At 52.3% G+C, this 22,962-nt stretch overlaps 1 protein-coding gene across 1 annotated transcript; it reads left to right on the plus strand.

The window, feature by feature from the left end:
- Positions 1 to 17,533: 17,533 nt before the first annotated feature.
- On the plus strand, positions 17,534 to 22,207 carry SRSF6 (serine and arginine rich splicing factor 6). The gene is made up of 6 exons (XM_039563512.1): positions 17,534 to 17,820; positions 18,028 to 18,176; positions 19,454 to 19,581; positions 19,749 to 19,957; positions 20,505 to 20,594; positions 20,706 to 22,207. The coding sequence occupies exons 1-6, from the start codon at positions 17,714 to 17,716 to the stop codon at positions 21,067 to 21,069; spliced, it is 1,047 nt and encodes a 348-aa protein (XP_039419446.1). The 5' UTR covers positions 17,534 to 17,713; the 3' UTR covers positions 21,070 to 22,207.
- Positions 22,208 to 22,962: the final 755 nt, after the last annotated feature.

The raw sequence follows: 22,962 nt of genomic DNA on the forward strand, positions 1-22,962 counted from the left end.
GCAAGAGCACAGGGGCTGTCACAACCATGAAACCTCAGGGTCTGTCTGACACCTGGCAGGAGTATTTATCCACAGCTCGTGGAGCTCAGGAGCCAGAGCCAGAAGGGAATTACCAGTATCAACCCTCCTTGTTCAAGCATTTTTATTCAGCACAGTATCTCCTTCCTCATCCCTTCCCTCAGCCCTCCCTGCTGCCAAACTTCCCACGTGTTCCAGGCAGCACTGTGGCTGCTGGGTTGGAGGCACCTTCCAAGAAGAATCACAGAAGGTTCATAGAAGAATCATGGAATCCCAGAATGGGCTGGGTTGGAAGCAACCTTACAGGTGATTCCACCCCTGCCATGGGCAGGGACACCTTCCACTGTCCCAGGTTCCTCCAAGCCCCAATGTCCAGCCTGGCCTTGGACACTGCCAGGGATCCAGGGGCAGCCACAGCTTCCCTGGGCACCCTGTGCCAGGGCCTGCCCACCCTCCCAGGGAACAATTCCTTCCCAGTATCCTATCTATCCCTCTGGCAGTGGGAAGCCATTCCCTGTGTCCTGTCCCTCCAGGCCTTGTCCCCAGTCCCTCTCCAGCTCTTCTGGAGCCCCTTTAGGCCCTGCTAGGGGCTCTGAGGCCTCCACAGAGTCTTCTCTTGTTCAGGCTGAACAGTCCCAATTCTTTCAGCCTCAAGAACCCGGTAGCACTTGTGCTCACCATGCACACACCCTGCAGCTGTGACTGGGGACCTCAGGGGAGCAGTTTGGATCTGTCTGGTTTATTAAACAACTCATATAAAATCCTTGCCATGTTTCATTTGACCCCAGTGCAGAAAGCCTGAAAGAAGCTCTGGGTTCCAAAGGCCTCAGACCCGGCAGTGGTAGAGCCGGAGCATTTCGTGGTTATGGGACTGGTTACATTGGTTATGGGACGCTGATGGATTCCAGCACTCATGTCAGCCTCAGTTAATGTGTGTAGGCCTCTTGTCTGACCTTATTCCAGCCAAACCATCAGGAACCAAATCAACCCCATCACTGGAAGCGTCCAAGACCAGGCTGGATGGGATTTGGAGCAATCTAGTGGAAGGTTTCCCTGCCTGCAGCAGGGGTGGAATGAGATGAGCTTTAAGGTCCCTCCAACCCAAACCATTCTGGGATTCCACGAATCCTGGACACTTTGGCATCAGACTGGCCCAGGACTCTTACCAGGGAGATGCTGGGCGGTGCTGGGGGCTTTGGAAACTGGATCTGCTGGGCCTGCTGCAGCATTTGTACCACAGGGTTGCAGACACCAGCCCAGCTCTGATGCTCCATGGTGACACACTGGGACCAAGCCACGGAGCAAGCCAGGCTCCTGCTGAGCTGGGAACCTGGGCCTGTGCTGGACCATTGCACTGGTAAATCCCGTCCCCCACCAGATTTACTCTGCTCTCAAAGATAAAGAGAGAAATGTGGTGGAAGAAGCAAGGACTTCTCGAGCTGTGAGTGTAAAATAGGTTGTTGCAGGGTTATGGACACCCTAGAGGTCAAAGCATCCCCCTCCTGCACTGACAAAGGATAAATATATCCAGGCCAGCCCTCATGGCTGCTCACCCAACCTGTTCCCCAGCCCCTGTGGTTAATGGGCTCCAGAAGGCTGGAATGTGAAATGTTTGGAGCCTGCAGCTCTGCCCAGGGGCTGTGAGCTGGGTGCTGGGGGCTGCAGCCAGGCTGCTCCAGGCACATTCCTCTGCAGTCCCTGTAATTCAGGAGTCAACAGGGAGCTGGTGCTGGCAGGTGGAGGCAGTTTGCTCTTGTGTATGGGATCACTGAACTGGAGGGCTATAAAAACAGGACTCGCAGCCAGGATAAGGCAAAAGCCTGGTGGATCACTCACCTGGATGAAGTCAGGTGTGATCCCACAGCAGAGGTGAAGAGATTCAATTCCTGCTTATCTTCCAAGCACTGCTCTTTCTGCACATCCTGGGCTAGCTGGAAAATCTCTGTGCTTTTAAGGAGGCCTGTGGCAGTTGCTGAGCAAGAAATCCTGCAGTAGCAACCACCTGAACTCCCTGGAAGAGATGCTTGCACCAAGCCCTGCAGCCCCTCACCCTATCCACGTCCTTCCCACCCTCCCCTGCTCCTGGGATCCCCCTCACACCATCCCACTGCAGCCTGGGGTTTATTGTGTTTGCATCTGCCTCTTTGCATTATAGATTTGGCCTTTGTCTTTGTTATTTGTGTCTCCAAGTCTTCCCCTACCAAGTACATCAGTCGCTATGGAAACGATTATTTCCTCGGGATGAGTAATCTTCGTGACAGCCCCGAAAACAGCAAAAAGTCAGTATACATGCTGCACCTTCTACTTAATTCAGCGAGTTGTTAATTAGCTCTTCCCTTCAAAGGGATCAAAATCTCTGCCACCAATGATCTACAGGGAAAAAGAAGGAGTTTTGACTGGCTGCTTTGATCATTTTGTGCTAACTTGGCATGAATCGGAGAAACCCAACAGGCAGATGCTGGAGCAGTAACCACCCTCCAGTCCCTCTGCGTAGGAGGACCAGAGGATGTCAGCTGGATGTAGGAAGCTCCCAGTAACTCACAGCATCAGTGCCTGAACCAGTGAGCAAAGCAGAAATCCCAGTGGAATCCCAGCACTATGGAGCTGACAAAATCACTGCACCACAGCTGGGGGGTGCAGGATCCCCCCACTAGTGTCCCCAGGTGGGCAAGAGGCCAGTGGCACCTGGCTTGTACCAGCCTTGGTGTGGCCAGTAGGGCCAGGGCAGTGACTGTCCCCTGTGCTGGGCACTGCTGAGGTCACACCTCAAATCCTGTGTCCAGTTCTGGGACCCTCACAAGAGAGACCTTGAGGGGCTGGAGCATGTCCAGGGAAGGAAACGGAGCTGGGGAAGGGGCTGGAGCACCAGGAGCAGCTGAGGGGCTCAGCCTTGAGAAAAGGAGCTCAGGGGGGACCTCACTGTTTACAACTCCCTGACAGGAGGGGCAGCCAGGTGGGGATCTGGCTCTGCTCCCAGGGACTAGGGACAGGATGAGAGTAAATGGCCTTAACTTGTGCCACAGGAAGGTTTAGATTGTATATTAGGGAAAATTTCTTCATGGAAAGGGTGGCCAGGCACTGGCACAGCTGCCCAGGGCAGGGGTGGAGTCACCATCCCTGGTGGCATCAAAAGCTGTGTGGATGTGGCACTTGGGGACAGGGGTTAGTGGTGGCCTTGGCAGTGCTGGGGAGTGGTTGGACTCGATGATCTGAGGGGGCTTTTCTGACCTTTACAATTCCATGAGATAAAGAGGAACTCTGTGCCAGGGCCCCATGAGCATCTCCACGGGGCACCACAGCCAGCAGTGACCGCCGGCAGCAGGGACAGCGCTGGCTCTGCCAGCTCCATTTGCAATATCCCAAAGCTTATCCAAGGCTTGACATTAATGAGAGATGATTAAACAGCTCAAGCCCTCCCAGGGTGTCTGATGGCACAGCTGGGGCTGGCCCTCTGTGCCAGGATGCCCAGACCCCTGAGGCACCTGCTGCTCCTCACACTGCAGGTCCGAGGGGTGAGCTGCCCCTGCTACTGCAAGCTCAGTGAGAATTGTACTTTAACTAAGTTCTAGAAGGATCCAGGGATGAGAGGCAAAGAGGAGCCTGAGCAGGGCATCTCCTCCTACCTTCCAGAGGAAGAGGCTCAGGTGAGGATGTCCCAGAGGAGAGCCTGGCTGGCTCCTCAGGGGCTGCTGCATGAGAGATGCAGGTGAGCACTGCCAGGTCTCTGCTAAGAGCCGATGGCACAGGGCCAGGCTCACATCAGCAACCACAAAAGCTCTCTGGTGTGGAAATGAACAGGCAAAAAGAAGACTGGGAAAACTACCCCAATCCCAAACCACTCCAAAAGAAGTCCATGTCTCCAGTGATCCATCCACAGGAATAAACACAGGGAAATCCCCTGACTGTGATCAGCCTGGCTCTGCAGGCTACGCCACCGAGGACTGAATGTGTGGATGGGATGGGACAGACTGAGCTGTTGCTTTATTCCTCTTTGTCTCCACCCAAGGAAAACGTACTGCAGCTCAAATAATGGCCCAGCAATGAATCTTTCCTGCTCTCTCCATGTGGCCTCGTGCCAGCAGTGATTGGTACTGATATGTCTGAGGGCTGGGAGCAGCACTGCGCTCCCTGCCACCTTCCCTGGGAGCATTTCCTGCCCCAGCACCCCACGCTCCTGGTCCATCCACTTGGCTGCAAAGGCAACCACTGCTCCCAGAACCTGCAGGACCCTGGGCTGCCACCTCCGGGATCCTCCATCCCAACCTGTGGTGAGCCCATGGGATGGTGGGGAGCTGCCTGCAGCCCAACACCGCACTTGGGCATTGCCAGGTCCCAGGGGTGGCAGCTTGTGAGGTGTCAGGTGGGTGCTCATCCCTGAGCAAAGAGCTTTCCTGAGTCACTGCACTCAGACAGGGGCAGGCTGAACAATCTATTTTCCATCCTCCCCAGCACTGCAGCATTATTAGAAGGTGCTGATGTCTCCAGATCGATCACCAGGAGCAGGGAAAGTCACGTGCAGACAGGCTGATTGCTTCTTCACGTTGCTGAGTGAGGCATTTTGCATGTCAAGTGTCACCTCTGGGCTGCACTTCACCCCTGTGCTCACCTCAGGGATCTCTGACCCTGCAGAGGACACATGGCACAGGCACAGGGGGGCCAGGCCAGGCTCTAGCTCACCTTCCCAGAGCTCTCCGTGGGCTGGAGCGCAGGGAGAAGATGCAGAGACCTTGCTCCAGGACTGCCGAAACAAACCCAGCTCTTCTCCCCCGCCATCCCCACAAGCAGCTTGATGTGTTTTCATATTTAACACCACCACTTCTCACCCTGCACACTCGGCTTTTCTCCCTACATCCCTGTATCCCCTGGCTGCATCTACCCGTGCTGTGGGTTTCCTGCAGGGACTGTAAGCCAAGCCTAAGCTCTGGTCTAGGGCATGCTTAGGTGCAGTCTGGGAGGTTGGGACTGCTGTAAGGGTCGCATTCAGCTGGCCAAGTTGCTCCTAAATCTCAAGGCTTACTTCCCAAGGTGGAAAACAAGCCACTGGAGTAGCCTTTGGACTTGGCCAGTGGGGCAATTCCCTGACACAGATGCCAGCTCCTTTATAAGGAGCCTGCCCCTGGTAATCAGGCCTTCCCTGGGGCTCTCGAGGTCATCCCCATGGCACTGCCCGTGCTGACAGGGCTGGGGGATGCCTTGCTCCAGGCCCAGCCCAGCTCCCTGGTGGAGCAGCAAGGGATGAAGGAGGCAGTGGGAAATCGCTGCACATCACCCACAGCACCACACGTGTAACAGATGGTGAGGTTACCGCAGTGACAGCAGGAGTCTTTCAAAGTCCTCTGTGCCATCTCATGGAAAACCTCAGATCCACACCCCATCCCAGTGAAAACCCACTGATCTGCTGCCTGTGGGCATCCCTCTGCACTGCTGTGCCACCACCCAGGTGCCAGGAATGCAGGCAGATCCATCTTCACACCACGTGGTAAATGCTACAGCCATGGGTTTTATTTTTCTATGGACGTATTTCAGGTTTTACTGTAAAAAGAAAAAAAATATTTAGCTTATTAAATGACATCCAGACAATCTTCTTATTAAGACACCCAAACATTCTTCCATCTGTGTTTGTACTAAGTGAAAACTAAACCATTCTTATCAAGAGGCTTGTCAGCAAGTCACGGGAAAAGGGTAAAATAAAGCCATGAATACAAACCTCTTCTTAATATGAGCATCTGTAATGCCCTCAAAATAGAAGAAAACTAAAAATCAACTTGGTAAGATCAGGGGAAAAGCAAATTAATAAACTACTCTTACAGTACAGTAGTTTTTCTTTCTTGAAGAAATCCACGAACAGGTTGATCTCCTGCTCTGTGTCATTTAAAAGGTGCAAAACTGTTCTCCCTTCAGCACCTTCCACCCCAGGCCCTCCAAGCTCAGCCCAAGAGACAGCCCAGGTGTACCAGCAGTTACCCACATTGGGGTCTTTCCTCCATTCAGTTATGTGTGCTGTTAAATCTCCCTTTCTTACTCATGGCACAGCCCAGAGATGTTCTGCTGGATTTACCTGGGCAATTCTGAAGTCTGGTCACATAAAGCTGTGGCAGAGAAAAATAAACTCAGCACATCTTAATTCAAAGCCCGAAGACACAACCTTCATGGAGAGCAGTTGGCACTGCTGAGAATAAATCTCTACCTCTGCTCATGTATAAAGATCGAAGAATAAATTATTTGATAATGTTTATCCTTGTGTGGAAGTCTTATATCATTCATTACATGCTCAGGATAAGCAGCTGAGCTCTGAGCTGCTCTCCTGACTGGACAGGAAATCTCTGAGGTCCTGCCAGGGTGAATGAATTACTCTTCCCCTCCCTGGGCACTGAAGGGTCATTGCCTACAAGCCATTGCTGAGCCCAGCCCCACCCCTGTGTGCCAGATCCCTCCATGTGTCCCCCAGCAGTGTCCCAGAGGGACATCACCTCATGCACCCCTGTCACAGCTCCTGGCAGCTTCTCCCCACGTCTCTGCTCTGCTCACCAGATCTCCTGGAGCTGGGGCTCCTCCAGAGCCGCTGGCAGCAGGGTTCCACCCTCTTGCTTGGCTTCATCGTGGTGCTCCAGCTGAAATCCTTGCTGGCATTCCAAGGAGAGCCTCCCACCCACCAGGCTGGCATGGCTCATCAGAGCCAATGGCCTGGGCACAGCCTCCACATCCCACCAGCTGCATCACCCAGCAGTGCTGGGCACCAGCAGGTCAGGAGTTCTGCTGCCAAGCCTTAACCCTCCACTTGATCCCAGAAAGATTTTTATTCCAGCTCCCACTGCTGCAAACTCTGCCCCTTCCCCATGGTTGGGAAGGAACACTGACAGGCTGCTTCAGAGAGGAGATCAGCTCTTTGGATTTCTACCCATAAGGGTTTAGGTGTTATTAATACTGTTGGGAGTAGCATTTTTAATGCTAAATCAGTTTCAGCTTGAGCCAAGGAGGCCAAGTATCGTGGGCAGCACAGAGAAGGACTCACAGGAAGGATTCACAGAAGTTAAGGAGTTTTTTTATTTAAAAATAAAGAAATCTGTGATTAATCTCCTTAATGCAAAGAACACTTTCTGGGATGTCAGTTTAATGACTCAACACTTCTGCCGCAATGTCACAAAGTCCCTCCACTCATCCAGCTCCTGGAGTCCAGGGAATTTCTGGCTTTTATTCAGAGTCAAAAGCGCTGAACCCCAGGGGAAGGCAAATAGCTGGAGAAGGGAATAGAAGTCCCCCGGGAAGGCAGGCAAAGGCACTCAGCAAATCACCCTCCTCAGACCAAACGGAGGTTTTGGAGTCCCATCCCCACCCACCTGTGCCTACCCCAGGCTCTCCCCATCCCGACATCCCCCAGCACTGGCCCCACAGGGCTGGGAGAGTGGAGCACACGGGGACAGGGACGGGCAGCGCTGGGTGCGGGCAGACCCCGCGGGCCGGGCACTGATGGTGGTCCTGGCCACGGGCCTGGCAGACCTCGGGGACGGGCAGTGAGCGCTGCTCGGGGCGTCCCAGGGGCTGCTGCACCGCCCGAAAGCCACCCCACGGTGACAAATGTCAGCCAGGCCTGACAGAGCAGATGGACAGAGGCTGGGAAGCAGATGGAGAGAAGGGAATTTGGAGCTGATTTTGAAAGGCCCCGAAGTGGCTCGTTAGGAAAACACACATCCGAGCACAGGCAGAGCAGCCTGCAAAGGTAGGGAGGACAGGATGGGAGAGGAGCTACCACACACGGCCTGCTCCTGTCACCCGTGGGGTCAGAGGACAGCCAGAGCTCCCAAGGGACACCACACACCTTCATTTGCACTGGATGCAGACCCAGGTGGCAGCTTTCTCAACCAGCCACATGCTCCAAGCAAATAAATCCAGGAGGGGCTGGGAGCCCCCATAAGAACCCAGAGCACTCCTGGGGGTTCCCTCAGCCCAGGATCACAGCCATCATCCCTGCTGAGGGCGATGCCAGGCTGGCATCGTGTCCGTGCGCTGCCTGTGCCCGGAGCAAGGGCCAGGGCACAGCCCTGCGTGTGCCCAGCCCGGGGCTGTGCCCTGGGCCACGGCACCTGCATCTCCTGGGTGGCTTGGCTGGCTCCTCCTCGCCCCCTCCATCACCTCCCTGCCCACCCTCCTCCCGTCCCACCCACGTCCAGCAGGTGCAGAGAGAGGGATGGGATCTGCGGGGATGAGGAGCTGGGAGCAGTGGGAGCAGGCTGGGTGCCTGTGCTGGTTTCTACACCCCTCTGCTGGGCAGCCAGCACAATCGCTAAGCAATGTGGCAGGAACTGCAGGAAGCAGGCTGGCAGGAAAGGGAATAAAGCCTCAACGTGCTTTTAAAATTAAAATGCCAGGGAAAAAAACCAACTTGTCTAAAATTCCCAGTGTGGAAGACCCCCACCAGCACTGTGGCCAGACGAACTGAAGTCCGTGTGAACATTCCTTGGCCCAGCTCTTCCTGACGGGACAGGACTGAGCCGAGATTTTCACCTGGAGAATCCCTGAAAGAAAAATTAGCTGGGAATCCTTGCCTTGCTGTTCCAGATATTGGATATCTAGAAGAGCTGCATAGGATTCATATAAAAAATTATCACTCATCTTTTATATTCTTGTAAGGCAGCAGAGGCTGGGGATTTGGGCTTGGACAAATCAGTTTTAGTCTAAGCTCAGGCAGAGGTTTCCCATGTGTTCTGTGACATTTCTGTCGTGGTTTAGTCCCAGCTGGCAGCTCAGCCCTGCACAGCCACTCACTCACCCCGGTGGGACAGGGGAGAGAATCAAAAGGGAGAAAAAACCCTCGTGGGTTGAGATAAGGACAGTTTAATAGGGAAAGTAAAAGCCACACACACAAGTAAAACAAACCAAGGAATTCATTCCCACTTCCCCAGGGCAGGCTCAGCCATCCCCAGGACACCCGGGCTCCCTCATGGTAACATCGCTGGTGGGGTGAGGAGCAGAACAGCTCCTGGCTGTGCCAGCCCTGCTCAACAACAGCTTGATGGGACATCCTGTGTTATCAGGACTGTTTTCAGCACAAATCCAAAGCACAGCCCCATACCAGCTACTGGGAAGAAAATTCACTCCATCCCCATCAAAACAAGCACATTCCACCCTTTATTCCATACCATTTATGTCATGCTCAGGTCCCACAGTATCCACACAACCTCATTAACCACCAGCCCCCTTCCCATCTTTTGATATAATACACAGATATCATTCCCCTAGTCTTTGGATCACTGTGGAAAATGTCTATAAAATGTCCACAAAGTGACCATTCAGTTCATTTAGTCCATTGTGGATACAAAAATGCTGCTAGCGAGGATTTTCTTGCTATTTTCTAAGTCCTTGAGAGACTTTTCTCTCTCATAGAAGAGGTAGCAGGGTATGTAAACAACCAAACACCTGCACCCTTGAAAAGTCTTGTTTATGGTATAGTAGAAAATATTTTGACAATGGATGTTTTAGGATTTTAGCCAATCACCCCAAGGGGGGACTGATCCTTTGTCCAATTAGACTATGAAGAAAAAAGTCTATAAAAGAATTTGTAAAATAATTAAATAAATCAATCTTGCTGCACAATTCCTGCCTGCTGGATCTTCTCTCCTCCTCCTCCCTACGGCTGTGGGACACGGTGATATACCCTAGGGCCTACGCCAGCGGTTATAGTCCATGCCTTTGGGCTCCATGGCATGGTGGTCACTCAGGGCTGGAGAAGTGGTGTCTGTGGGCAGTTCCTGGGCACCAAAGGCAGCCCAGGTCAGGTCACTGCTGCCCTGCAACTGCTTCTTGTGTAGCTCCTCCTCTGGTTCAAGTGGTTCATGCTGTAGTAATTCCCATAACCCCCAACTCAAATCCTGGGTTACAACAATTTAAAGATATTTCCATGACAATCTCCACCCCTTTGGACCTGATTATTTGGTTTAACATTGCAGTGAACTCTTCCCTTCCTCCCTGTCCCTGCTCCAGCTTGGATTCAATCACAAACTGCAGTCCCTGAGGGGTGTCCTTGCTCCAAGTGGAGCCTTATCCATGAGCCACAGTCTCCACTGGGATATACCTGCTGTGGCACAGATTTATCCAGAGCCACAGAGCTCTGAGTTGCTCCAGCGTGGCCTCACCCAGGGGCCACAACACCTTCAGAGACACACCTGCTCCAGCATGGCATTATCCACAGCCACATTCCCTTTGGGAGTGGCCCTGCTCCAACAAGGCCCTACCCCTGCCTTCATCCCTCTATGTGTGCTAATCCACGGCCACACAGTTTCAGGTGCTCCAGCATGGCCTCATGCACAGCCATGGATGCTCAGGGTGTCCATGCACTGGCTGCAGCACAGACTTATCCCACAGCACCAGATGCCCTGAGATGTCCCTTCTCCAGCGTGGATTTATCCTTGGGCCACAATCCCTTTGGAGGTACAGCTTTTGCAGGATGGACATGACCACAGCCAGACACTTCTAGAAGCACCTGCCCTGGTGTGGAGTTATCAGATGCTTCGGGGTGTCCTGTTCCCACATGGACTCATCCCCAGGTCCCAGTCCCTTCAGGAGAGGACCTGTTCCTGCACAGGCTCATCCCAGGTCCCAGTCCCTTTGACTGGAGCTCACCTGGAGTCCCAGCCTGCCCAGACAGCACAGCCCAGACACAGCAGCGGTGCCACACGTCCCTGGCTGTTATCCAGGTGCTCCCAGGCACAGCACAGTGAGATGATCGGCACCACAGCCAGCAGGGAACGCTGAAAGCTGCCACTAACGAGCACAAGACTGCAACCTGACAGTGAGCCGAGCCCCCAGCAAGCACAGGAGCTGTCAATTAACACCTCACAGCACTCACACCTATAGATTCCACCCAGCACATTCCAATCAAACCTGTCACTCTCTTGAACTCTTGGAGCCCCACAGCAGGCACCAAAATAGACTCTTGTGGGCTGCTGCACACACAGGCAAAGCAAACCAAGGGATTAACTCCCCATTTCCCATGGGCAGGGAGGTGCTCAGCCATGCCCAGGACAGTCAGGCTCCGTCATGGTAACAGGGACTTGGGCAGACAATTGTCATCACCCCGAACATCCCCCAGTTCCTCCTTCTTCCCTGGCTTTACATTATGGTCTGGAATGTCCCTTGGGTCAGCTGTGCTCAGCTGTCCCCACTGTGTCCCCCCCAGCTCCTTGTGAACTCCTCTTGCTGGCAGAATGAGGAGCAGAACAGCCCTGGCTGTGCCAGCCCTGCTCAGTAACTAAAACACCCCTGAGTTATCAGGACTGTTCCCAGCACAAATCCCAAGCACAGCCTACACCAGCTACTGGGAGGAGAGTTAACCCCACCCCAGCCCAAAGCAGCACAATGTTATTAACCCAGCAGTGTGCCAGCTGGATCTAGACACTCCATGTGGAGAGATCAGCTGATTTTCTATAAGTACACACAGGAGAAGCCGAGACAACAGCCCTTTCGTACAGTCCCAAACAGAATAAAATGAGAAATTTGGGTTCAGAGTGCAATTAGTGCTTTTTGTGGGCACAGAATTTGGGGCATTCCTCCTGTGGCTTTCTCAGGGGCAAGCAGGACCTCCTGCCTCCTCTGCCTGAAGCAGAGAGAGAATTTTGGCTGGAATCTGTGACCGTGTTGGAGACGCAGTAAGTCCACATAACATCAGCTGGTGCCACTGGGCACAAGAACAAACACGTTCAGAGCCCAAGGATACCCATTTCTCTCAGCATATGTGAGCTCTAGCTGTACCAACACCCACTCTGAGCCATGCTGGGAGCCCCTGCTCACATGGAGGGACCATGAGGGAATGAATCCATTGGCAGAAGAAAGAGCAGGAGTCTGAGAGCCAGTACAGCCCATGTGCATCTGTGCTTGCCTGCTGTCCTGCACTGGGCACTTCAAAGACCAAGCCCAGAGGGGACCCACAAGGCATATGAGGACATTCCCTCATATTTTTCTAAAGAAAGAGTGGGAAGAAGACCCATCCCAGCACATTCTGATGCACAGAAACAGCCACAGTGAGTTCAGCAGTTCTCTACATATGTGTCAGGGGGTCCCATTTTGATCCAAACGCAAGAGTCAGTGGCTGGGATGGCTCCGAAGGAGGTGCTAAGGCACAGCAGATGGATGAGCTGCTTGATCAGCTCCTGGGAGCTGCTAACATCACCCATGCCCCACCTGACTGAGAGGCACTTTTAGTTTGTGCCATGACTGGATGCCAATAGCTTTTGGAGCTTTCATGTTTTAACAGGGCAGAGGACTTAAAATCCTTAGGAGCTGTAGCTGGAGGGCTAAAAATCCATAGGAAATGACCCATTTGAAGCTCACTGATTTGCTCACTGAGACATCACTTCTTCATCCCTCTGCTTTCTTCCCCCCACCCTATGGAGGAGAACATTAACTCCTGCAGTGCTCCCTGATCCTGAATTTTGGAGAGAAGCCATGTGCAAGAAGAAGGGACCCTTGTAGGCAGGGCCACACTTTCAGGTGCCACAGGGACACCTCCTGCCTTCTGCTCTCCCTCCATACCCCACAAACACAAGGAGGATGAAGGTGAGACACCCAGGGATGCTGGGAATGACCCCAACAGTGAAGCACCCAGCTCCCAGGAACACCTGAACTGAGTGGGGCCATCTGGCATGCAAATCCCTCTGGTGTCAGTGCCTATGGGATTCCCACAGAGGAGCTATGGGAAAATGGGAGAAAACCTGCCCATTTTGCCTCTGGAGCAGCCCCCAGGTTCAGAACTGGGCTCCCAGTCAGAGAAGTGTGATGAGAACGGGGTGATGGGAGAGGGAACTGCAACAGAAACAGCCGGACACTTGACAGCAGCATCCTGAGACACCAGCCTTGCAACACCCAGATGGTGGATAATAAATTCATCATATGCATATTTTAGACTGTTTTCAGGAGCCACTCATATATGGCCATACCTGCTGCTGGCACGGCTGGAGAAAGAACATGAATTTCTCACCAAGGGCTCCTCCGACAACAGATTACAGGAAATAATCACAAGCCAAATATTAGCCCTGAACAAGACAGACAAATTAGACTGCTATTTGTATTGGACTAACAATAAAAGGCCTGTAGAAGGTTACCAGAGCTCTGCTTCGTACATCATAGATTATGATTAATTACAAATTCAAACCTTTGTACCGAGAGATCAGAGCCTTTTGCCCCTAGGAGGGAAAAAGATGAATGTAATTTCTTCTTCTGACACTCCTCCCTCCTTCCACTGTGGCACAGAAACACCATGATACTTGTCTGTCTTCATTTCTCTTAAGTGCCCAGGGAAAAGGAACAAAGGTTTGAACTACAGAGTTGCAAGTTCCAGTTGTGCAGCTCCAGCTGATTTGGTGGATCAAAGCATAAAACTCACAGGTTTGGGGGTTCATCCTTGGTCCCAGGAGCACACATCCCTCTGGGTGTGAGAAAAGCTTTGGATTCAGGGCTGAGCCTGCTGTGTGCTTGTGTGTGTCAGGAACAGGACTGCCAGGCCAAGGGTGTAAAAATGACAGGGCACAACACAGAGAGGTCAGGCACTGATCCGGAAGGAAGGAGAAGATAATTGGATCTTATCTGCATCTCTTTGAGCAACCTCTACCAGCCTGCCTGGACTGTGGGGGAGGTGAGGTTCACCTCTGGTCACTGTCACTGTTTTACAGCCAGTTCTTGTCTTCCAGGATTTCCAACAGACCATAAGAGAAGGAATAAGACAGCACAAGGCTGAGGCCATCCTAATTACAGCCAAGGCTGGTCACAGAGGTCCCTAAACGGCCTTGGAATAGGGGGAGGTTTTGCCATTCCCCTTCTGGGCCCCAGGCTGGTCCTAATCCAGACCAAGGTGGGAGAAGGCTAGAGGAAGAACAAGCAATGTGAAAAACACATCACTGATTATGGGGGGCAAACAGTGAAAAAAGGGCAGGGGATGTGAGAAGGAAAGATTTCTAAATGTCTTGAGCGGGCACTGGGAGGGAATATGGCACCAAGTGAGGAGGCACCTTCAAGACTCTTGATTCTGTCTCAAGGACAGAAATGGAAAAACAAAACAAAAGGGCGAGATCCTAACGTGAATCCTCCCTCCCCTTCCTTGTGGCCTCAGCAAATCTCACTCTTCTGCCACCTGCCAAGGGCCTTGAGGTGTTCCACCAGAGACAGCCCTTGCATTATCAGGACCCTCGAAGCCTGCAAGACACAACAGGCAGTGCTGGCTTATCAGCATCCCGTGGGACACGGGACTCCTCATCCCATGTGGTCACATCCTCTGTGTATTCCAAAGAGCACATGGGGGCCAGGAACTGATGCTTTGGAGAGAGGGGCTCTGGCTGTGGAGGCCCTGGCCGGCTGTGGAGCTGCTCCAGGGGCTGTGCTGGCCCAGCCCCAGGGAGGTGCCTGTGCTGAGATCGGCTCACACACGAGCAGGGACCAGGGAACTGTGACTCCTTTCCCCATCTAGACACTCCCTGACACAGCAAATGCATTCTTAGTGCTGTTTGTCCCTTTCCTGATCTGTCTCACTCCAGCCTTACTTTGTTGCCAACTGGTTTGGGGATTTTTCCAACCTGACTTTGCTTTTGGAAGTGGGTTTGTCACGTTGTCTCATTGCAGGAGAACAAATTCCCTCGCGTGCTTTTGTTTGGTACCACCTGTTGTCCCAGGGTGGGCAGGGCTGAAGCTCGACCCTCTGCGTGCACAAAAACCAGCCAGGAAGCACAGGGCCTGTGATCATTCCCACTCTGAGCTGAACAGGCTGGATTTCATCCACTTCCAGGGCACGGCACAGGGATGTTCTCCCCAGAAAAGGTGCTGACGTGAACACCAGCTGAGGGCTCAGAGCTCAGAGGTTGCGTGGATAGCACTTTGCCATCAAGAAGTTCTTTTCCCCTGTTGGAACAGGGAAGGAAATTCCTTATACTGAGAGGCAGAGATGTTGAAATGAGCATCATCACCCATGAGCAAGCAGCTTTTATGGGCTGTGGAAAAAGCACTGAAGGGCAGATACTTGGAGAAAGGCAGTTCCTCAGGGCTCTGGTCCTGAAGAGCATCCACCTGCAGGGAAGCCCTTAAAAACAGGCTGAGTTTTCCACCTTATGCTTGAACTTTAGTCCAGGCTTTCACACTGCCTTCACTGGGCACAGGATGGTTTAGCTGCAGCTGTCTAATGGGGTTGTTTCCAGTGGGTCTTACAGGCAGCTCCATAGGTGCCAGCACAGACAATTCCAGGTGAATGCCCCTATCAAGGGTTTTTAAATTTGTGCCAGGGAGTGGCTTCCTGGGGAGAACAGGAGTGGAAAATAACAGAATCCAGCTCTAATGGGGAGAGGAGCTTTGGGACTAGGCACTACAACCTGCAGTTATCCCAAAGGAGACACAAATGACTGAAATAATGGATTTTTTGACATTTGAAGTCTTTGGTAGAATTAATCCTTTATTTCTGTGCATGCCCCACTCAGTGCAATGGTGTTGCTGCCTAGAGGAGAGGCTCAGAGACATTGGGACACTTTAGTAAGGAACAGTTTTCCCACTTACCAGTTTCTGAGAAAGCTCTGGTGCTTCAGAGCTTGTTCTCCAACAGAACAGCTAAACGTGGAAAATCCTGAGTGTGAGCTACATCCCAACACTTCCAGGAGAGCTTTTATTTCAGTAGGCTCAGGGCAAGGTACAACATCTCTCGTATGTTCCTCTCTGTGTTGGGCTATTCAGGACTTAAAAAAAGCCTTTTGAATTCTCTACACGGAGATGTGTAATGGCTAAATTTACCTGCAAGTCAAAATATCTGTATATCGTAGGAAAAAATAATACAGCAACTTGTAAATTAGTGACTGAATTGTGTGAGTCTTTTTAAAGCACACAGAAAACACTCCATGAATTTGTGAAATCATCCAAGCCCTGTCCACTGTAACAGGTCACTCCCTGCCTGTTGCACTACATGAATCAAGCTTTTATGAAATGAGAAAAAAACGAGACTTGAGAGATTCTCCCAGTTCTGTAACTCAAACTCAGCAGTTGCCTCGTTACAGATTCACTCAGGGCAACATCCTGGAAAGGGATGGCAGTGGTGGTGCCCTGGGCTGTCACAGTCAGGGATTTTCCAGCATGGAAGCATCAGGTGAACACAAGCTTCTTTTAAAGCAGCTGGGAAAAATCCTGGAGTACGACTAAATGTGGTCTTTTTACTATTTTGATTATGTAGTATGCAACATAAAAATGTTATCTGCATTAGAATAGAAATGCTTATATAAAATATAAATATTTAATGTAATACAATCTAATAATTAGATATATAGAAGTTTGCCTCAAATATATAAATCAGAGCGTACACTATGAATATTTTGAATGTAAAGCCCAGCACACTGTAACAGTGCATTTATCAACATATTGAGAGGATTTTTATCAACAGATTGGGAGAATTTTCCTAATTCAGAACATTAACGGGAGGTCAGGACACACTCTTGGTGACTCCGGGCTGCTGTTCGGAGTTCTCCTGCGCAGCCGTGCCTGGAAAGGACTCCACAGACAGAGCCCTTGGGGCAGCCCAGGCTGCCAGGAGGCCGTGACAGGGCTCTGGGACTGACCCCGGGGGCTCTGCGGGACTCACCCCGGGGGCTCTGGGACTGACCCCGGGGGCTCTGTGGGACTGACCCCGAGGGCTCTGCGGGACTGACCCTGAGGGCTCTGTGGGACTCACCCCGGGGGCTCTGCGGAACTGACCCCGGGGGCTCTGCGGAACTGACCCCGGGGGCTCTGCGGGACTGACCCCGAGGGCTCTGCGGACTGACCCTGAGGGCTCTGTGGGACTGACCCTGAGGGCTCTGCGGGACTGACCCCGGGGGCTCTGCGGGGACTGACCCCGGGGGCTCTGCGGGACTGACCCCGAGGGCTCTGTGGGACTGACCCCGAGGGCTCTGCGGGACTGACCCCGGGGGCTCTGCGGGACTGACCCCGAGGGCTCTGCGGGACTGACCCCGAGGGCTCTGTGGGACTGACCCCGGGGGCTCTGCGGGACTGACCCCGAGGGCTCTACGGGACTGACCCCGAGGGCTCTGTGGGACTGATCCCGAGAGCTCTGTGGGACTGACCCTGAGGGCTCTGCGGGACTGACCCCGGGAGCTCTGTGGGACTGACCCTGAGGGTTCTGCGGGACGGACCCAGGGGCTCTGTGGGACTGACTCTGAGGGTTCTGCGGGACTCACCCCGGGAGCTCTGCGGGACTGACCCCGAGGGCTCTGCGGGACTGACCCCGGGAGCTCTGCGGGACTGACCCGAGGGCTCTGCGGGACTGACCCGGGAGGTCTGTGGGACTGACCCCGGGAGCTCTGCGGGACTGACCCCGGGCACTCTGGGACTGGACCCATGAGAGGCCGCGCAGAGGCGGCGCATGCGCAGAACGCGCGCAGCCCCTCGCGCCCGCCGGGCCCGCCCGCGCCCCCGCGTGCGCACGCGCGCAGCGCTCAACCACCGGCTCCCGGCGCGCGGCGGCGCCGGTGACGTTGGCGTGGGCCCCGCCTCCCGGTATAAAAGCGGCGGCGGGCGGCGGGCGCCATTGTGGTGCGCCAGGCCCGGCCGTGCGGAGCGGGCCCGCAGCGCCTCCGCCCTCGCGCCGCCAGCGCTCTCGCTCCTTCTCTCTCTCTTTCTTTTCCTTCCCTTCTCTCTTCCTCCTCTCCTTTCCTCTCCCTCCCTCCTCCCCCCCGCTGCGGACATGCCGCGCGTCTATATCGGCCGCCTGAGCTACCACGTCCGGGAGAAGGACATCCAGCGCTTCTTCAGCGGCTACGGCCGCCTGCTCGAGGTCGATCTCAAAAACGGGTGAGCGCCGTTCGTCCGTCCGCCCCTCCTCAGGGCCCGGGCCGGCCGTCCATGTCGCGGCCGCTGCCGCGTGGCGCCGGCGCAAGATGGCGGCCGGGGGGGAGCGGAGCGGGGGGGCCGCGGCAGCGTCCCGGAGCCGCGACATGGGCCGGGGCCGCGACATTGTGCCCCCACCGCCGCCTGACCGGGCCTTTCTCCTCTGCCCAGCTACGGCTTCGTGGAGTTCGAGGACTCCCGCGACGCCGACGATGCCGTGTACGAGTTGAACGGGAAGGACCTGTGCGGGGAGCGGGTTATCGTGGAGCACGCCCGCGGCCCCCGCCGCGACAGGGACGGCTACAGCTACAGCAGCCGCAGTGAGTCCGGGCCCGTCCCTCCCGCGGGGCTCGGGGCGGCGGCGGGCAGGGCCGGGGGCGGGCAGGGCTCGGCTGGCACCGAGCCCCGGGGCTGGGGGGGTGTCGCTAGCGGGGGGTACCCGGTGCACCGCTGGGGCTGCAGCGTTTTCCCCGGTACCAGCGACGCTCTCGGGTATCCCGGAGCGGTTCTGGCTGCCAAATCTTGGCCTTCTAGAAAGGGTTTGTTCTGCTAATTAACGGCTCCAGTATTCCTGGGAGCGTTTAGATGTGACAGCGATGTTGCATCAGTAACGTTAGTGTTTAAATATCGTTGTGTAACTGGGGGAGAATCGCTCAGCTGTGAACATTGATGTGATTGATTGAGTTGGATATATGGGAGGGGCGGGGGGAGGTTTTGGAGCAGGAATCTGTTGTGCTAAAGGGGGGGATGTTGTAAATATTTCCGTGCTCAGCTTGCTCGTGTAGCTTCTTGAGCTGAGCTGTGTAGAGCTTGAACAGCCTAGTACTGTAATTAAAAGTACTAAGGTTGATTTTTCGGTTGTGTCTGGAAGCGTGGTGTTGGGAGGGGTGGGTTTCTGTCTTTTTAAAAAAAATCAAATGTATGTTGTTTTAAAATTGTTGCATGTTCAATTCAAACTTTTTAACAAGTCCTTGATGTTTCAATTTAAAAGTGACCAGTGGGGCTGAGGCTGTGTCCACTGAGGCTAAGATGACTGCCTTTCCTGGCCATGGCTTTTCCATACATTGTGTGACCCTTGCCCTATGACCCTTTGGCTGACCTTACCGGAAGCCATGACGACAGCAGCCTTTTGCCATTAGACGCAGGGTGATGGTGAGGATTCCAAGGGTTAGACAAAACTGGTTAAACTGAACTAGGTGACTGTTACCTTGCGTGTTTTGTGGCCAAACCACCACCAAAAACCTCATACTGTGATGTAAGTACTTAGTGTAACTAGTAAACGTTTTTGTAAAATGTAGAAATGCATGTAATCAGTTAAGTTTTATATTTTACAATGTTCTGTAAAATAAAACTTAGCAAGGTGAATCTAATAAGGAGCAGTCACTCTCTAACAGATCTTAGGAGCACAGACTTGTAGGATGTTAGTCTGTTTGATTTGCCATTAATATAGATCATGGCAAAATTGCAAAGTTTATTGGAGGCTTAGCAAAATAAAAGTCCTACTCCAGTAAATATGACTGTTAAACTAACTTTTTCAGAACATTGAGCTTCCTTCATGCTAGGAGACGACCTAACTTTGTTTCTTTGTACAATCAAGGTGGGGGTGGTGGCGGATATAGCAGTCGGAGACAATCGGGACGAGATAAATACGGACCGCCCGTTCGTACAGAGTTCAGGCTGATTGTTGAGAACCTTTCCAGTCGCTGTAGTTGGCAGGATTTGAAAGTAGGTATTGACGTTCTGTGTGAAGTCTGTTGTGAATATCAGGAAGCAATAGCTTCCTTTAATAGCAGTGTTGATTTTGATGCAGTAGAATAATTAAAAAGTGTTTGTGCGCGTTGAGTGCTGCTTGCAGAGCCCCGCGTTCTGTGACTGCCCTGTGCTCCCTGCAGGATTTCATGAGGCAGGCTGGGGAGGTGACCTATGCCGATGCCCACAAAGAACGTACAAATGAAGGAGTGATCGAGTTCCGGTCGTACTCGGACATGAAGCGTGCCCTGGACAAGCTGGATGGCACAGAGATAAATGGCAGGAAGATCAGGCTGGTGGAGGACAAGCCACGCTCCAGCCACAGGCGATCCTACTCTGGCAGCAGGTCCAGGTAACTCGAGAGACACGCTGGTCACTGCAGCAAAAATGGTTACACTCAGCATGGGGATGGGTGCCCTACCTGCAGCAGTTAGCTTCAGCTGATGGTTTAGGAATAGGAGGAGGCCTCAGAGTGTAGAAGGGAATATTTTGCATTACACAGCAAAGCCAGGTTTGAGCAGTTTTTCACATTTAAAACCTCAGATGTGATTCACTGACAGTATGTTGAACCTACCCTGGTGGGACCACCCTTGCTTGCTCTTGAGAAGTTCTATAGCAGCTGTTCTCTGTTAGATTATGCTACTGGATAGCACAATGTATTAGATGCATTCAGGAAGATTCTTGTCTGTGAGGATGGATTTCCCAGAGCAGCTGTGGCTGCCCCATCCCTGGAAGTGTCCAGGGCCAGGTTGGACAGGGCAACCTGGGCTAGTGGAAGGTGCCCAGCCCATGGCAGGGGGTGGAACAAGGTGATCTTTGAGATCCCTTCCATCCTATACTTGATGACGAAGGGGCCACCACGCAAAGAGAAAGGGAATGACATTTTAAATGTCTTGCAGGTCACGATCCAGGAGACGGTCTAGAAGCAGAAGTCGGAGAAGTCGGAGCAGCCGCAGCAGATCCCGTAGTGTCTCCAAAAGCCGTTCCCGGTAAGTGCCGCAGAGTTAACGCTGCCAGTGCAGGAACTCCATCACTGACATGTTTACAGCTGCTGGAAGTGCAGTGCAGGCCATGCAGAATAAACTCTCTCTCTTTGCAAGATCTAAATCCAGGTCACGAAGCAAAGACCGCTCCCGTTCCAGATCCAAAAGCAGGAAGTCCAGATCAAAGAGCAAATCGAAACCCAAGTCTGACAGGGGTTCACGCTCACACAGCAGATCCAAGGAGAAGTCGGAGAAGTCCCGGTCCAGATCCAGGTCCAGGTCTCGATCTCCCAAAGAAAATGGTAAAGGGGATGCTAAGTCTAAGTCCAGGTCCAGGAGCAGGTCTCGCTCCAACTCTCCGCAGCAGCAGCCATCTGCCAAGGCTCGCTCTGAGTCACCACCCAAAAGAGCCGCGTCCAGGTCCCGCTCCAGGTCTCGCTCAAAGTCCCGCTCGCGATCAAGATCCAGTTCGAGAGATTAGGACTAGAACTCTCCTCTCACCTTGCACACTCACGGAACATTTTCCTACCTGTCAGGCCATTAGTGTTATGTTAGTACTTCAGAAGTTGGTTTTTTCTCTTGCAGGAGTGAATGGCCTAAGAACTAAGTCATATGGCATAAAGGTTTAATTTGTATCCCAAATTTGACAATACCAGGTGGAATGGTGGTACAAAGCAGGAAAAGTCCCCCTTTTGTAGAAATTCAGCTGAAAGTTTGATTTTATAGCATTTCTGCAGGAGTAACTTAACTACTCTTAAATGCAAAGTGGTTTTTATATTAAAAATAAACTGAATATAAACAGGCTTAAATATGGGCTTTTTGAAAGTATCCTTTTTTCTTATTTTTTTCATGGCATTAGAACTATGGGTGTCATTAGCTTCATAGGTTTCAGCTTGCTGCCAAAGGCAGGATTGCCTTGCTGAGCAGGTCACACAGTTTATGTTAATTCTGGAAGCAGACTGCAAACTGTATAAACCAGTAACAGTACTAGGAAGGTTTTAGACCAGCAATAAACTCAAGTTGGAGGACTTAACCTTGTACCTTAACTTGCCAAAAGAACATTCCCCCCATATTGAGACTGTATTAAAGGTAACAAAGGTACTCTGGAACCTGTATCCTACAGTATTGCTGAAAACCCCTTCGTTCCAGACTTGAAAGAATAAAAGCTTTCTGGCGTTTTTTGCTTGAATCTCAAGTGTCACTGTTGTCAGACATGAAGGTGTCTCTTGGCCATGGTCCAAGTCACTAGTCTGTTTGGTTTGTCAGCCTCTGAATCCCCATTGGATATTAAACCCAGGTAAAGAACTCTGTCTTCCCTCCCCTTTGACTCACTTATGTTAACGTTTTGCTTCAGACTAGGAGAACTATAATCCTCTTGTGTGTAGGTCCGAACTTTATTGGAAATGTAATCTCTTGGAGCTAGAGTTCTAGTTTTAACAAAGGCTTTGCTAAACCACAGTTGCCAATTCACTTTAAATTGTGGAATAGGACTCGTCCCAAAAATTCCCCTTTATAGTTAAATTGATTTTTGTAACATGCAGTAGCAAACATTAGAACTGCCTTGTACTCTTTATACAACGTGTAGTTTGACTTGTATAAAATTAAATTGGTGACTCAAACTCTTGTGTTCATTGCAGTGAAATGGGATTCTTGCTCTGCCTTGTGCTGGGGAAATCACAACTTACCTTGATTTTTTGGAGAAACTACTTTGGTTTAGGGAGAGACTCGGTAGCTCTTGAAAGGCTCTTGGTGGTGTGCTTGAGACCGGTACAAGCTCTTTGTGTCCCAGTTTTGTCCTTTCTGCAGGTGTGGCTGGGTGTGACAGCTGCACCTCTGGTCCCAAGTTACACACCTGCCCAGAGGAATTGGGTCAGCACAGGGCACATGTGAAGTGTTAATTGATGCCAACCTGTCTTTCCTGGAATTTCTTTATGCTATAAACAGTTCTCTTGAAATTCAGTTTCTAACCATTTCCTGATGATCTCTAGAAAGCTGCACTTTGCCTGCTGCAGGTGAGTATCCATGCTGGTGGCAGAGGGGATCCTAGTGCTCAGTTCTGAGCTCACATTCCTGGAACCTGAACTGGAGTGGTTCCATGCCTCGTGTTGCCATAGGATCAGGTTATCAGCCTGGGTGCTGCAGTGTTATCTGCACCCGACCCTGGTGGTAACTTGTGATAAGGAGTTTTTGGGTTAAATTGGAGCTGTTTGCTGAGGGTGGTGTATTTTAGCAAAATGAGAAGAAAAATGGTGTTGCAGTGTTGATTGCTGCAGGATCTCAGATGGGAGGAGGGTACTGGGGGCTTCCTACAGAATTCAGACTGGGCAAGAACAGGTTTACAGCCTAAGGTACACTTGAGTTACTTAAACTTGAG

The sequence above is a fragment of the Corvus cornix genome, chromosome 20 (assembly GCF_000738735.6).
Source record: "Corvus cornix cornix isolate S_Up_H32 chromosome 20, ASM73873v5, whole genome shotgun sequence".
Classification (NCBI taxonomy): domain Eukaryota; kingdom Metazoa; phylum Chordata; class Aves; order Passeriformes; family Corvidae; genus Corvus; species Corvus cornix.

Bases quoted from the DNA above. Each gene is read 5' to 3' on its own strand.
- SRSF6 (XM_039563512.1), top strand. From the start codon at position 17,714: ATGCCGCGCGTCTATATCGGCCGCCTGAGCTACCACGTCCGGGAGAAG. The intron at 17,821-18,027 runs GTGAGCGCCGTT...TCCTCTGCCCAG, and splicing joins GAGGTCGATCTCAAAAACGG to CTACGGCTTCGTGGAGTTCG. The intron at 19,958-20,504 runs GTAACTCGAGAG...AATGTCTTGCAG, and splicing joins TACTCTGGCAGCAGGTCCAG to GTCACGATCCAGGAGACGGT.